General features: G+C 45.4%; 1 protein-coding gene across 1 annotated transcript in view; it reads right to left on the reverse strand.

Annotated features, from left to right (window-relative positions):
- The window catches only part of kyat3.1 (kynurenine aminotransferase 3, tandem duplicate 1), a 54,149-nt gene extending 37,626 nt beyond the window's left edge, over nucleotides 1-16,523 (reverse strand). The window contains exons 1-3 of the mRNA XM_068036720.1: nucleotides 16,356-16,523; nucleotides 9,989-10,077; nucleotides 1,282-1,340 (exon numbers count right to left, since the gene is read on the reverse strand). Of these exons, the coding sequence (XP_067892821.1) occupies nucleotides 1,282-1,340; nucleotides 9,989-10,075 (146 nt within the window). The 5' untranslated portion in view covers nucleotides 10,076-10,077; nucleotides 16,356-16,523. The remainder of the gene's footprint in view (nucleotides 1-1,281; nucleotides 1,341-9,988; nucleotides 10,078-16,355) is intronic.
- Between the last annotated feature and the right edge of the window lie 291 nt (nucleotides 16,524-16,814).

Consider the following 16,814-nt stretch of genomic DNA (forward strand, 5'->3'; position numbering starts at 1 on the left):
GCCGTGTGGTAGATAGCGAGGAGGTTAGCTGTAGGCTGCAGGAAGATATTGATGGTCTGATCAGATGGGCAGAAAAGTGGCAAATGGATTCAACCCAGAGAGGTGTGTGGTAATGCATTTGGGGAGGTCAAACAAGGCAAAGGAATATACGATTAATGGGAAAATACTGAGAAGTGTAGAGGAAGTAAGGGACCTTGGAGTGAATGTCCACAGATCCCTGAAGGTAGCAGGACAGGTCGATAAGGTGGTTAAGAAGGCATTTGGAATCCTTTCCTTTATTAGCCGAGGTATAGAATATAAGAGCAGGGAGGTTATGCTGGAACTGTATAAATTATTGCTTAGGCCACAATGTGAGTACTGTGTTCAGATCTGGTCACCTCATTACAGAAAGGAAGTAATTGTACTAGAGAGGGTACAGAGGAGATTTACGAGGATGTTGCTGACTGGAAAAATGCAGCTATAAGGAAAGATTGGATCGGCTGGGGTTGTTCTCTTTGGAACAGAAGGCTGAGAGGAGACTTGATTGAATGTACAAAATTTTGAGGGGCCTGGATAGAATGGAGGTGACGGGCCTATTTACCTTAGCAGAGAGGTCAATGACGAGGGGGCATAGATTTAAAGTGATTGGTAGAAAGATTGGAGGGGAGATGAGGAAAATCCTTTTTACCCAGAGGGTGGTGGGGGTCTGGAACTCATTGCCTGAAAGGGTAGTTAAGGCAGAAACCCTCAACTCATTAAAAAGGCGTCTGGATACGCACCTCAAGTGCCGTAATCTGCAGGGCTACAAACCAAACTCTGGAAGGTCAGATTTGACTGGGTGGATTGTTTTTCGGCTGGCACAGAAACGATGGGCCAAGTGGCCCTTTTTCTGAGCCATAAACGTTCTATGATATGTTCTAACTCCCTTTACTTTAAGACCAGAAAGAAGTTGAAACAAACGGTATTGATGCATTTAAGGGCAAAGTTAGATGAACACTAGGGAGAAAGGAATAGAAGGACAGGACTGGATGAAGTAGAGTGGGAGGAGGCTTGTGTGGAGCATAAACAACTATACAGAACAGCTCTGCCAGTTGGCCTGTTTCTGTGCTGTATATTCTATGTAAAGCTACTTAGACACAACCAACTAAACTACAATCCAACCAGCATTTATAAGAATTCTAAGATTCAGTAATTTTGCGTTCCCTCTGCTATGAGCCTGAGGAAGCCAAAATATGTTAACAGTGAAAATCTTAAAAATAAAATGTAGTTTTGTACCAGCAGAGTTTAAATGTTGTTACTTACCATACATTCTTATCCAGGCCTTCAATCCTTTTTGCATTTTTGTGTCTGAATAAAGTCATCTACAAGTTGAAGCAAGAAAATTATTTAATTCATTTTTATATAATACACAGATCTTTATAAAATAACATTATGCTCAATCAAATAAAATGCAAGAAAAAGTCCCAACGTGTGATCCGGACGAAACTGAAGAGCACAGCTGTTGATATTTCAATCTCCGATCCTGCTGTCTTCACCGCCCAGAGTGTCTGCGGCCACGGCGTGCGGTAAGTCCATTGTGGTGAAGAAGGAGCAGCGGGACCCCAGGGAAGCCTTGAGAAAAGGTGCTCCAAACACCCAAAAAATCCATAAATGGCTCCTCGGCCGCAACTTCAAAGCGCCTGTGGGAGATGGCTTGGAGAGCATCTGCAGCGCACTGTCGGCAATACGGTATGCCTTTATTTAAACCACATCAAAAAACCCTTAGCAAATATAACAATCTTTGTAAGTCTGCCCAAAGATGGACCTCCCGAAGGACGCGGATGAGCTTTCCGGACGTCAATAGTGGGAACTGAGGAAATGGCTTATTACCTGCACCCGCTTTCCCCTCCCTTCCCTTTCCCCCCTTTCCACCCCCCCCTTCCCCTTCCCTGCTCCACCCTCTCAGCTCACCCCCTCACAACCCCATCCCAGCCCCCTCCTCGCACCTTCCCCCCCCACCCCACCCCCTTACAGCCCCCTTCCCAGCTCCCCCTCGCACCCCCCTCCCTCCACCCCCTTCCCCTGCACCCTCCCCAGCCCCTTACAGCCCCCTTCCCAGCTCCCCCTCCCTCCACCCCTCACCCTCGCATCCCCTCCTCCCACCGGCATCATCCTACACCTGTGTAGGGGCCCTAACAACCCCACTGCCTTGTGGGAGAGACCAAGGCTAAGGGAGCAAACCCAAACAGAAAATCCAGAGCGGAGCCCCGTAGGCGGTCATGTGTCACCTTTGGCATGTTTCTGGCAGTTCCTGCAGCCATACCGGTGCCAAACGTCGTGCTCTGCACTCCTTTGGACCCCACCCGAAAGGCCGAGAGGGGGGTTTTGACGACTGGGCAACTCTCAACCTGCATAAATTCGCCCAGGCATGCGCCATGGAGAGGTCACTCCATAGTTGCCTCACAGCGACTGAAACAACACAGAAGGCAACAGTTATGGGTTATAAGTCCAGATAAATTGGCGTAGAAACTGGGCGCCACGGGTTGCCTTTGTCGGTGGGAGAGGTCATCGCACCTCACTGGACAGCTACCGCCCGCCTCAAACCGAGCAGCCTGTGGTCAATAAGGTTCTGTCCCGCCACAGTCTACCTGCTTCAATGGGTGCTTGGAGCTCAGGGTCATTGCCCGAAAGGTGGACTGAAACACCGCACCAAACAACACGAAAAAAGGAAAGAAGGTATCAGCCCTTCGCTTTGCAAGCTGGAACGTCAGAACTATGTGTCCTGGCCTGTCGGAAGACCTTACACAAATCAACGATTCTCGGACGACCGCCATCATTAACAACGAGCTCAGTAGACTCAATGTAGACATTGCAGCACTTCAGGAGACACGCCTCCCCGTGAGTGGATCTCTAGCAGAGCAAGACTACACCTTCTTCTGCAGGGCAGGGATCCTGAAGAACCAAGACAGCATGGAGTGGGCTTCGCCATCAGAAATTCCTTGCTCAGCATGATAGAGCCTCCCTCAAATGGCTCGGAACGCATACTGTCCATCCGACTGCTCACCACCTCTGGTCCAGTACACCTACTCAGCATCTATGCTCCAACACTGCTCCCCACCTGAAGCTAAAGATCAGTTCTGCGAGGAACTCCATAACATCATTAGCAGCATCCCCAACACCGAACACCTGTTCCTGCTGGGGAACTTTAATGCCAGGGTTGGGGCCGACCATGACTCATGGCCCTCCTGCCTTGGGTGCTATGGCATTGGAAGGATGAATGAGCGGGCAGAGGCTGCTTGAGTTGTGTAGCTATCATAACCTCTGCATCACGAACTCGTTCTTTCACACAAAACCCTGTCACCAGGTTTCATGGAGGCACCCAAGATCGCGTCGTTGGCACCAGCTAGACCTCATTGTCACAAGGCGAGCCTCCTTAAACAGTGTCCAAATCACACGCAGCTTCCACAGTGCGGACTGCGACACTGACCACTCCCTGGTGTGCAGCAAGGTTAGACTCAGACCAAAGAAGTTGCATCATTCCAAGCAGAAGGGCGACCCGTGCATCAACACGAGCAGAATTTCTCACCCACAGCTGTTACAAAAATTTCTAAATTCCCTTGTGTCAGTCCTTCAAAACACTCCCACAGGGGATGCTGAGACCAAGTGGGCCCACATCAGAGACGCCATCTATGAGTCAGCTTTGACCACCTACGGCAAAGGTGCGAGGAGAAATGCAGACTGGTTTCAACCTCATAATGAAGAGCTGGAACCTGTCATAGCCGCTAAGCACATTGCACTTTTGAATTACAAGAAAGCCCCCAGCGAGTTAACATGCGCAGCACATAAAGCAGCCAGAAGCACTGCACAAAGAACAGCCAGGCGCTGCGCAAACAACTACTGGCAACACCTATGTAGTCATATTCAGCTGGCCTCAGACACCGGAAACATCAGAGGAATGTATGATGGCATTAAGAGAGCTCTTGGGCCAACCATCAAGAAGATCGCCCCCCTCAAATCTAAATCAGGGGACATAATCACTGACCAACGCAAACAAATGGACCGCTGGGTTGAGCACTACCTAGAACTGTACTCCAGGGAGAATGTTGTCACTGAGACTGCCCTCAATGCAGCCCAGCCTCTACCAGTCATGGATGAGCTGGACATACAGCCAACCAAATCGGAACTCAGTGATGCCATTGATTCTCTAGCCAGCGGAAAAGCCCCTGGGAAGGACAGCATTACCCCTGAAATAATCAAGAATGCCAAGCCTGTTATACTCTCAGCACTACATGAACTGCTATGCCTGTGCTGGGACGAGGGAGCAGTACCTCAGGAAATGCGCGATGCCAATATCATCACCCTCTATAAAAACAAAGGTGACCGAGGTGACTGCAACAACTCCTGTGGAATCTCCCTGCTCAGCATAGTGGGGAAAGTCTTTGCTCGAGTCGCTCTAAACAGGCTCCAGAAGCTGGCCGAGCGCGTCTACCCTGAGGTACAGTGTGGCTTTCGTGCAGAGAGATCGACCGTTGACGTGCTGTTCTCCCTTCGACAGATGCAGGAGAAATGCCGCGAACAACAGATGCCCCTCTACATTGCTTTCATTGATCTCACCAAAGCCTTTGACCTCGTCAGCAGACGTGGTCTCTTCAGACTACTAGAAAAGATTGGATGCCCTACTAAGTATCATCACCTCATTCCATGACAATATAAAAGGCACAATTCAACATGGTGGCTCCTCATCAGAGCCCTTTCCTATCCTGAGTGGCGTGAAACAGGGCTGTGTTCTCTCACCCACACTTTTTGAGATTTTCTTCTCCCTACTGCTTTCACATGCGTTCAAGTCCTCGGAAGAAGGAATTTTCCTCCACACAAGATCAGGGGGCAGGTTGTTCAACCTTGCCCGTCTAAGAGCGAAGTCCAAAGTACGGAAAGTCCTCATCAGGGAACTCCTCTTTGCTGACGATGCTGCCTTAACATCTCACACTGAAGAGTGCCTGCAGAGTCTCATCGACAGGTTTGCGGCTGCCTGCAATGAATTTGGCCTAACCATCAGCCTCAAGAAAACGAACATCATGGGGCAGGATGTCAGAAATGCTCCATCCATCAATATTGGCGACCACGCTCTGGAAGTGGTTCAAGAGTTCACCTACCTAGGCTCAACTATCACCAGTAACCTGTCTCTAGATGCAGAAATCAACAAGCGCATGGGAAAGGCTTCCACTGCTATGTCCAGACTGGCCAAGAGAGTGTGGGAAAATGGCGCACTGACACGGAACACAAAAGTCCGAGTGTATCAGGCCTGTCTCCTCAGTACCTTGCTCTATGGCAGCGAGGCCTGGACAACGTATGTCAGCCAAGAGCGACATCTCAATTCATTCCATCTTCGCTGCCTCCGGAGAATACTTGGCATCAGGTAGCAGGACCGTATCTCCAACACAGAAGTCCTCGAGGCGGCCAACATCCCCAGCTTGTACACACTACTGAGTCAGTGGCGCTTGAGATGGCTTGGCCATGTGAGCCGGATGGAAGATGGCAGGATCCCCAAAGACACATTGTACAGTGAGCTCGCCACTGGTATCAGACCCACCGGCCGTCCATGTCTCCGCTTTAAAGACGTCTGCAAACGCGACATGAAGTCCTGTGACATTGATCACAAGTCGTGGGAGTCAGTTGCCAGCGTTCGCCAGAGCTGGCGGACAGCCATAAAGGCGAGGCTAAAGTGTGGCGAGTCAAAGAGACTTTGCAGTTGGCAGGAAAAAAGACAGAGGCGCAAGGGGAGAGCCAACTGTGCAACAGCCCCGACAAACAAATTTCTCTGCAGCACCTGTGGAAGAGCCTGTCACTCTAGAATTGGCCTTTATAACCACTCCAGGCGCTGCTTCACAAACCACTCACCACCTCCAGGCGCTTACCCATTGTCTCTCGAGATAAGGAGGCCAAAGAAGATGCTCAATCAAATAAAATGCAAGAAAAAGTCCCAACGTGTGCATTTTAAAAGGTTGCAGGAACTTTAGTTTCAAAGGCAGCATTTCCACCAGCTAAAAACAGCAAGCATTCAGAATGTCAAATATAGCAATGCTTTAAAAAGTTACTAATTCTAATAGCCACTACCCCCACCCCCCCTCCCAAACGATGCACGCATATATACAAACTGTCTTTTTATATACAGCAGATTAGGTTTCAAATCCGTAACATTACTGTCCTCCCAACACCACTGACAAAAGGAAACTTGGATTAACAAGTTTGGTGAAACAGTTCAGTCTTTCCGTCGCCTGATTGATATTTTTCAAATTGTCTAAAGATTTTTCTCTTCATCATTCTGTGGTAATCTTGTTTCACCAAAATCCAGTGTATATCCTACATTTGTTTTGTTTACGGTTTTACTGTAACTTCCATGAACTTCTACTTCACCTAAATGTTGAACCTCTAAAATAAAAACAGAACATGCTGGAAATACACAGTAAGCCTGTGGAGAAATGTCTCTGGCCTTTCATTAGAACAGGCAAAGGTGATAAATGTAACAGGCTTTGAGCAAGTGAAAGGGGGTGAGGGGGAAGAAGAACAAAAGGGAAGGTTTGTGAGAGGGCGGCAGGCAGGAGAGTTTAAATGACAAAAACATCATAGAACAAAAGGCAAAGGGAGTAGTAATAGTGGCATTAAAAGACAGAGGCACAAGGGGAGAGCCAACTGTGTAACAGCCCCGACAAACAAATTTCTCTGCAGCACCTGTGGAAGAGCCTGTCACTCTAGAATTGGCCTTTATAGCCACTCCAGGCGCTGCTTCACACACCACTGACCACCTCCAGGCGCTTACCCATTGTCTCTCGAGATAAGGAGGTCAAAGAAAAGACAAAGTATTTGTCCAGAGTGTTAATGGCAGAATAATGAACGGCTCTGTCTGAAAGCAAAAACATGAAAAACAAGTTTAGGATTGGCACATGTTAAAAAAAAATTAAAAGTAGTACTCATTGTCTGAAGTTGTTGAACTCAGTGTTGAGCCCAGAGGGCTGTCGAGTGAAACGGAAGAGGAGGTGCTGTTCCCAGAGCTTGTGTTGAGCTCTAAAGTTGGGACAGTGAGAACTTTTAAAGCTGAAAATAAAAGACTGTATACTGTTATCACCAGGTGAGAAAGGGGTCTAAGGGCTCCCTCTCAGTCTTTGCCTGGTTTGGTTGTAAAGGGGTTTAACTTTTAAAACACAGTGTTTTTAGCTTCCCCTCACTGCTTTCCAATTGTAACTGCAAAGAAATCAACCAGACAGGTTTTCTTAGATTTAAAGAAGAAAGGTGTAAGTTTATTAACCTTAAAACTCTTAAATTCGGTTAAAACTACTAGAAATACACGACCACACTAGCATGCATACGCAATAAGCATACACGCAAATAGAGACAGAAAAAGAGAAAGAAGAAAGGGGAAAGGTTTGAAGCAATAGATGGAGTTTATTTCCTGTTTGTGAATTAGATGTACTGATTTTGATTGCAGTTAAATCTTGCAGTTCTCGTTGGGACCCAGTGCACACTTTCACTTGTGTAGCTCCAGGTGTCTTCTCTCTTGAGGTTTGAGTGGCTTCAGTGGATGCCTGGAAATTCGTGAGGGAGACAGGTGCTCTCTTCTTCAAGTTCAGTTGCAGTCTGTTTTCCAACCGTTCTGTGAGCACAATTCAAAACTGCAAGTTGGCCAGCAGGTTAGTCATGTGACTAACCCCGTATTTGGAACAACCGCTCCTGCAGTTTGTGGAGGGGTGTAGTGCTGTCTCTTACACAGACAAGATGCCCAGAGCAATCTCTGTTAATTGAATCAGTGAGCAGTTCCCATTATCTTTTTTTTCCAACTGTCTTCTAGAATGCAAAACAAGCAGTCATGTTTCAGTGGTCTTTTGAACCAAGCTATTTTTTTCAGTCCAGTAACAGCTTAAAATTAATGTTCCCTATGACAAAATTAATATGTTTCATTCTGCAGGTGCGGTTTTCGTGATAATACCAACAAAGAGCTCACTAATATTCCCACAGTAACAAATCATATCATGCAAGTCATTCTGAAGTGGAGCCCACTATGGTGACTTTTGATATACTTTGTTTCCACCTATTTGTACTGTCCAGTGCCCATCTTATTTCTCCACTGTCTTATTATTTCTCCTCTCATTCCATCTACCCCCCTTCCACATTCTGTTTCTCACACACTCAATCTCATTTTTCACTCCCTCCTCAATTCCCTATTTAATATTCCTGCTATTTCTTAATCTTATGGAGGGGAGAAGATAGAATGCTGGCCAGGAGACCACTGCAATAAATAAGCCTGGAGGTACAAATGTGTTGTAGAAAATGGAATTAGTCTAGCTAACTTCATCTATTCAGATTCTGTGCACTTTCAGTTGTCAAATTAGTAAAACTGGATAGTCTAAGAGCAGAAGAAATAGGAGCAGGAGTAGGCCATTTAGCCCCTTGAGACTGCTCCTCCATTCAATACGATCATGACTGATCTGACTGTGGCCTCAACTCCACTTTCCTGCCTATCCCCCATAACCCTCGACTTCCTCGTAGATCAAAAATCTGTCTCACCCAGCCTTGAATATATTCAATGACCTAGCCTCCACTCTGGGGAAGAGAATTCCAATGATTAACAACCCTCTGAGAAAAGAAATTCCTCCTCATCTCCAGCTTAAATGGAAAACCCCTTCTGTCAAGGTTTTGAAAATGTACAATTTTGAAAATGTACAATGTTAGTCACCAAGGCAAGGGAAAACAAAAGCCTCTCCACCTTTGGTTGAATCATTTACTCATGGTAAAAACATTCAGTACTGTCTCACATATTTGCAATATATGTTATGCACATTATTATTGAAAAACTGAGGTGAAGGGTCAAGGTCCATAGGACAGGACGTGACCACTATACTGCAAGTGGAATGAAAGTCATTAGCACAAAGAATATTCCAATTGTAGGAAGTGGATGAATGTAGGATAGAATCGCCAGTGAAAAATCAGATAGGGTTGGATGATGAGTGGATGAGATTAAAGCCTGCCTCGGGTATAAAATTAAAACCCGACCCGGGCCCCGAGTCCTTTAATTTTTTTAAATGCCCAACCTGACCCGAACCTGACAAATGTCGTCGGGTTTGGTCAATTAGCCAGGCTTTACTGCAGAGTGCGGAGTCCAGACTGCATGGTTCCCACCTTGACGTCCTGAATGTTCATTTGAAGATTACTTCCCAGAGAATGGCAGCACCGTCCACGTCCAGCCCAACCCGACCCGAGCCCGATTGCTGGACCCGGAAGAGAGACCCAACCTGAACCTGACATGTTGTCGGGTCTGGTTGGGTGCGGGTTGGGCAGCCACGCTTTAGATGAGATCAATGGCAGAAAGGACAGAGATTTGGGGAAACCTGGAGTTCATAGAGTCAGCGAATGAAGATTCAAATGCAGCACAGATAGAGCGATCGCAACCTTGACATCAATGTGTGAAGTGTTTCCAATTTGCAGTAACACTAAGCAGCAGTATTAAAAATTTAGATTTATATACCGTCTTTAATGTCCTCGGGACATCCCATAGTGCTTCCCAACCAATGAATTACTTTTGTATTTGCTGTTGTGTAGGTAAACACAGCAGTCAATTTATGCACAGAGAGATCCAGCAAATGAAATAAATGACAAGTTTATCTGTATTCATGGATTTCTGTGCAAGATGAAATGTTAGCCAGCACATTGGGAGAAATCTGTGCTTTTTTGAAAAGTGCCACGAGATCTTGACCACCAACCTAAACAGGTTTAGCATCTCATCCCAACATTGCTGAAGTGTCAGCCTAAATTCCGTGCTCAAGTCCTAGAGTTGAGTTGAAGCTCAGCAACTACTGAATCAAAGGCAAGAGACAGAAATGCCACTGTTATCCCAGGTGTGATTCCAGGAGTGGTGCAAGATCCCTGGAGGAGTATTAGGTTTATCATCCCATAAAGAAGTTGGCCTTCAGCATAGGTTAAAGGTCTCTTTAAATTCTGCAATGGACCAGCAGTTGTCTAAAAACAAAAGATGGCTTACCATTGAGCTAGAAAACTTTCGAGTGCTTGAAGAATGAAGAAGGTTCTTCGCGGTTTTGATAGCTTTCAGCAAACTAGTGAGGTGCATGCCTGCATAATGGAGTGTAAACATAAAAACACAATGTAACAGTGATTACACTTCAAAAAAGTAATTTGTTGGCTATAAAGCACTTTGGGAAGCCCTGGGGATGTGAAGGGAGGCTATGCCAATGGAAATTCATATCTTAAAAGCAAAATACTGCAGATGCTGGAAATCTGAAATAAAAACAAGAAATGCTGCAACCACTCAGCAGGTCTGGCAGCATCTGTGAAAAGAGAAGCAGAGTTAACATTTCGGGTCAGTGACCCTTCATATCTTCTTTCTTTTCCATGCAAGCACCAAAATCTTCACAAATATGCTGTATTCTGACTTGGCTTAAAGTGCTGCAAAACATCTAATTTTGATAGTGCATTTATAATTTGGCCATTGAATGTGAAAAGTCATTTGCAATATCCAGAACAAGATTATAATTCATGAAATAGCACAAGATTTGAAACATAAACAAGTGGAACTATGTTCAGGGTTTCTATTCTAACTACACATACAACATGGCAAGAGACGATTCTGAAAAGGGTTACACCCTAAACCCTTGGCTCATTGATAGCATTCTTTCCTCTTCAGCGAGAGGATTGTGATTCAAGCCTGAGCTTGTAACCTAGGTTCATACCCAAGTGCAATACTAAGAGAATATGGATTATGAAAGAGGCCATCTCTTGAATGAGAATCAAGAACACTGTCTGCCTTTTTAGGTGGATATAATAGATGCTAAAGCACTATTTGAACAAGAACAGGGGAATTCTCCCAGTGCCCTGACCAGCATTCAGCCCTTAGATGAGATATTTATTATTGCCTCCTGCTGTAGGACTTTGCCATGTGCAAAATGGCTGTTGTGCTTGTCCACGTAACAACTGTGACAGTACTTCAAAAAGTAACTAATTGACAGGTAAGCACTTTGGGGCATACAATGGATGTGAAAGGTGCTATATAATTGCAAATTCTTCTTCAAAACCTCAACTCATCTTTTCCCATTATGGATGATGACTTATCTATCTGTTTCCAGCATTTGCAGTTTTTTTTTTCTTTGTACAACAGAAGAGCACATTGATCAAGGAAATAAAAGCAAAATACTGCAGATGCTGGAAATCTGACATAAAAACAAGAAATGCTGGAAATACTCAGCAAGTTTGGCAGCATCTGTGGAGAGAAGCAGAGTTAACGTCTTGGGTCAGTGACCCTTCATCAGAACTGGCAAATATTAGAAATGTAATAGGTTTTAAGCAAGTAAAGGAGGGGTGGGGCAAGAGATAACCAATAGAGAAGGTGTTGATAGGACAAGGTTACAGAGAAAAACTGACCAGAAGGTCATGGAGCAAAAACAAACGGTATGTTAACGGTGTGCTGAAAGACAAAGCGTTAGTGCAGAGAGGGCGTTAATTGACAGAAAAATGAACAGCCTGGCCCCAAGCACAAACATGAAAAAAACAGTGGGTAGGCACAGTAGAAGCAAACTAAACAAACTAAAATAAAATAAACAAATAAAATAAACAAATAACTAAAAATGAAAAAGAGCCCATCATGCTCTGAAATTATTGAACTCAATGTTTAGTCCGACAGGCTGTAGTGTGCCTAATTGGTAAATGAACTGCTGTTCCTCGAGCTTGCGTTGATGTTCACTGGAACACTGCAGCAATCCCATGACAGATATGTGGGCATGAGAGCAGGGGGGTGAGTTGAAATGGCCAGCAACCAGAAGCTCGGGGTCATGCTTTCGGACTGAGCGGATGTGTTCCGCAATGCAGTTACCCAAACTGTGTTTGGTCTCCCCAATGTACAGGAGATCACATTACGAGCAGTGAATACAGTACACTAAATTGAAAGAAGTACAAGTCAATCGCTGCTTCACCTGAAAGGAGTGTTTGGGGCCTTGGATAGTGAGGAGAGAGGAGCTAAATGAGCAGGTATTACACCTCCTGCGATTGCAGAGGAAGGTGCCGTGCAAGGGGACAAGGTGGTGGGGTAATGGAGGAGTGGAACAGTGTGTTGCAGAGGGAACGATCCCTTCGGAATGCTGACGGGGGAGGGGAGGGGAAAATGCGTTTGGTAGTAACATCACGCTGGACGTGACAGAAATGGCGAAGGATGATTCTTTGGATGTGGAGGCTGGTGGGGTGGAAACTGAGGACAAGGGGAACCCTATCGTGGTTCTGGGAGGGAGGGGAAGGGGTGAGGGTAGAGGTGCGGGAAATGGGCCGGAAATGGTCAAAGGCTGTGTCAACCACAGTGGGGGGAATCCTCGGTTGAGAAAAAAGGAAGACATATCAGAAGCGCTGTCGTGGAACATAAGAAATAGGTGCAGGAGTAGGACATTCAGCCCCTCAAGTGTGCCCCGCCATTCAATAAGATCATGGCTGATCTGTGCCAGGCCTCAACTCCTCTTTCAGGCCTGCTCCGCATAACCCTCAACTCCCCAAGATTTCAAAACTCTATCTACCTTCTCCTTAAATACATTTAGTGACCTAGCCTCCACAATTCTCTAAGGTAGAGAATTCCAGAGATTCACTACCCTTGAGAGAAGAAATTCCTTTGCATCTCAGTTTTAAATATGTGCCCCCTTATTCTGTAACTAAGTTCCCTAGTTCGAGATTCCCTCACCAGTGGAAGCATATTCTCAACATCTACCCTGTCTAGCCCCCTTAAAATCTATATGTTTCACTAAGATCACCTCTCATTCTTCTAAACTCCAATTAATAAAGGCCTAACCTGTTTAGCCTTTCTTGATCAGACAACCCCTTCATCCCAGGAATCAGCCAAGTGAACCTTTTCTGAACTGGCTCCAATGCTAGTATATCCTTCCTTAAATACGGGGACCAAAACTGTACGCAGTACTCCAGGTGTGGCCTCACCAACACCCTGTACAATTGTAACAAGACTTTCCTATTTTTAAACTCTAACCCCCTTGCAATAAAGGCCAAAATTCCATTTGCCTTCCTAATTATTTGTTGTACCTGTATGCTAACTTTTTGTGTTTCATCTACAAGACACCAAGATCCCTCTGTACTGCAGTATTTTGTCATCTTTCTCCATCTAAATAATAATGTGCCTTTTTATTCTTCCTACCAAAGTCGATGACCTCACACTTTCCCACATTGAACTCCATCTGCCAAGTTTTTGCCCACTCACTTAACCTATCTATATCCCCTTGCAGATTCTTTGTATCCTCATCACAACATGCCTTCCCACCTACTTTTGCATCATCAGCAAATTTGGATACACTACACTCTTTCCCTTCCTCCAAGTCATTAATATAGACAGAAAGTAGTTGAGGCCCTCGGACTGATACTTGTGGCACCCCACTAGTTATGGCTTTCCAACCTGAAAAATATCCATAGATCCTGACTCTCTGCCTTCTGTGTGTTAGCCAATCCTCAATCCATACCAATACATTACCCCCAAAACCCTGAGCTCTTATTTTGTGCAATAACCTTTTATGTGGCATCGTATCGAACACATACTGAAAATCCGAATACACTACATCTACCGGTTCCCCTTTATCCATTCTGCTTGTTATATCCTCAAAGAACTCTAACAAATTTGTCAAATATAATTTCCCTTTCATAAAACCATGTTGACTCTGTTTTACTGCATTATGTTTTTCTAAATGTCCTGCTATTTCTTCCTTAATAATGGACTCTAGCATTTTCCCAATGACCGATGTTAAGCTAACTGGTCTATAGTTTCCTGCTTTCTGTCTCCCTCCTTTCTTGAATAGAGACATCACATTAGCGGTTTTCCAATCTGCAGGTACCCTACCGGAATCCAATGAGTTTTGGTATATTATGACCAATGCCTCCATTATCTCTGCAGCCACTTCTTTTAAAACCCTTGGTGTACTTATCCATAGATCATTGAAGGCAGCCGCACAGGTAGATAAGGTGGTTAGGAAGGCATATGGGATACTTGCCTTTTTTAGCCGAGGCATAGAATATAAGAGCAGGGAGGTTATGATGGAGCTGTATAAAACGCTAGTTAGGCCACAGCTGGAGTACTGTGTACAGTTCTGGGCACCACACTATAGGAAGAATGTGATTGCACTGGAGAGGGTGCAGAGGAGATTCACCAGGATGTTGCCTGGGCTGGAGCATTTCAGCTATGAAGAGAGACGGAAAAGGCTAGGATTGTTTTCTTTAGAGCAGAGAAGGCTGAGAGGGGACATGATTGAGGTAAATTATGAGGGGCATTGATAGGTTAGATAGGAAGAAACTTTTTCCCTTAGCGGAGGGGTCAATAACCAAGGGGCATAGATTTAAGGTAAGGGGCAGGAGTTTAGAGGGGATTTGAGGAAAATCTTTTTCACTCAGAGGGTGGTTGGAATCTGGAACGCATTGCCTGAAGAGGCAGGAACCCTCACAACATTTAAGAAGTATTTAGATGAGCACTTGAAACGCCATAGCAAACAGGGCTATGGGCCGAGTGCTGGAACATGGGATTAGAATAGTTTTAGGTGCTTGATGGCCGGCACAGACACGATGGGCCGAAGGGCCTGTTTCTGTGCTGTATAATTCTATGACTCTATAAAGGTGAGAGAAGGGTGGAAACTAGAAGCAAAGTTGATAAAGTTTTCCAGTTCGGGGCGGGAGCAGGAAATGGCACCGATGCAGTCATCAATGTACTGGAAAAAGAGTTAGGGGAGGGGGCCTGAGTAGAACTGGAACAAGGAATGTTCGACATATCCCACAAAAAGACAGGCATAACTAAGACCCATGCGGGTACCCTTGGAACACCTTTTACTTGAAGGAAGTGAGTGGAGTTGAAGGAGAAGTTGTTCAATGTGAGAACAAGTTCAGCCAGGCAGAGGAGGGTGGTGGTGGATGGGGACTGGTTGGGCCTCTGTTCATGGAAGAAGCGGAGAGCCCTCAAACCGTCCTGATGGGGGATGGAGGTGTAGAGCGATTGGACGTCCATAGTGAAGAGGAGGCGGTTGGGGCCAGGAAACTGGTAATTGTCAAAATGATGTAGGGTTTCAGAAGAGTCATGGATGTAGGTGGGAAGAGACTGGACCAGCGGAGAAAAGATAGAGTCAAGACAGGAAGAAATAAGTTCAGTGGGGCAGGAGCAGGCTGACACAATGGGTCTGCCGGAACAGTCCTGTTTGTGAATTTTGGGAAGGAGGTAGAAGCGGGCTGTCCGGGGTTACAGGACTATGAGTTTGGAAGCTGTACAGGGAAGATCTCCAGAGGAAATGAGGTCAGTGACAGTCCTGTGGACAGTAGCTTGATGTTCGGTGGTGGGGTCATGGTCCAGGGGGAGGTAGGAAGAAGTGTCTGACAGTTGTCACTGAGCCTCTACAAGGTAGAGGTCAGTACGCCATACAACAACAGCACCACCCTTGTCTGCAAGTTTGATGACAATGTTGGGTTAGACCTGAGACAACGGAATGCGGCAAGTTCAGAGGGGAACAGGTTAGAGTGAGTGAGGGGGGGAGGTTGAGAAATTGAGATGACCAATGTCTCGCCGACAGTTTTCAATGAAAAGATCAAGAGTGAGTAAGATTCCAGAGGGAGGTGATCAGGTAGAGGGAGAATGCTGGAGGCGGGTGAATGGGTCTGTTGGTTGGGACCAATGAAACAATGTTAACATATATATAGATTTTCACATGGTACTTGATAAGGTGCCGCATAATAGTCTGGTTGATAAAATTAAAATTAAACCAGATGGTATTAGAATAAGGACTACTAAGACTCCTATAGTGCTTCTAATGTAGCAAAACATCTAGGAATGTAATCAGACAAAAATTGACACTGAGCCAAAGAAGGAGACTTTAGGTAACCAAAAGCTTGCTTAAGTCAGTCAATTTATAGGAGGGCCGTAAAAGTAGAGAGGTGGAGAGATTTAGGGAGGGAATTCAAGACTTTAAGGCCTAGACAGCTGAAGACCCAGCCAGTAGGGCAAAGGAAGTGGGGAATGGACAAGAGGCCAGAGCCAGAGAATGCAGAGTTCAAAATGATGAAGGGTTTAATCGAGGGAGGGATAAAACTATTTCAACTGACTTAGTGACTTGAGTTGCCAAGGTCATGAATTGAAGATCATTGCCAGGAGAGCAAAGGGAGAAGTTAGAAGATTTTTTTTCATCTAGGAAATTTAGGATACATAATGCCCCATCAAAAAGAGTGGTGAAAGCAGAATTCCTAATAGATTATAGAAGGAAATAAACATGTTAAAAGGGTGCAGAGAAAAGGTAGGGGATTAGGACGACGTGTTTAAGACTTTCAGAGTTGCACAGGCTCAACCCGAATGACACACAATTTGTCCATAGTTCTGAATGTCCTACCTTGTGATAATTTGGATTAAATCCCAAAGGCTATCTGGACGGCTGGTGACACACTAGAGAACCATTCACTGGGTTAGCAGCGACACGCAGTCGCTGTACGGGAAGAAATAATTAATAGCAGAGGCAGGACTTCTCGTAGCAGCTGACTGCAACTCCCACAACAGTGCTGTCAGCGCGAGAGGCAACAGACAATCTGATTGTGTCAGTAACGTGTCAGTGCATGTTAGGCTTAAAGTTTCACTTTAGTTCGTAACGGGTTAATTTGGAGAAAATAATGCACTCACTATCAGGGGCTAGCCCGCTTGTGTTATAAATTAACCAGGCTGTTCCAAAACCTTCTGAACCAGCCATGTCTCTCCGGAACAAGCGAACACGAACCGTCCCTGCAATCGCTCACTGCCCTTCCCCCATCTCTAGCAGCACCGTGACTGATTAGTTGTTTAACTGGGAGAATTCTAT

Source organism: Heterodontus francisci, chromosome 8, assembly GCF_036365525.1.
Source record: "Heterodontus francisci isolate sHetFra1 chromosome 8, sHetFra1.hap1, whole genome shotgun sequence".
NCBI classification, from domain to species: domain Eukaryota; kingdom Metazoa; phylum Chordata; class Chondrichthyes; order Heterodontiformes; family Heterodontidae; genus Heterodontus; species Heterodontus francisci.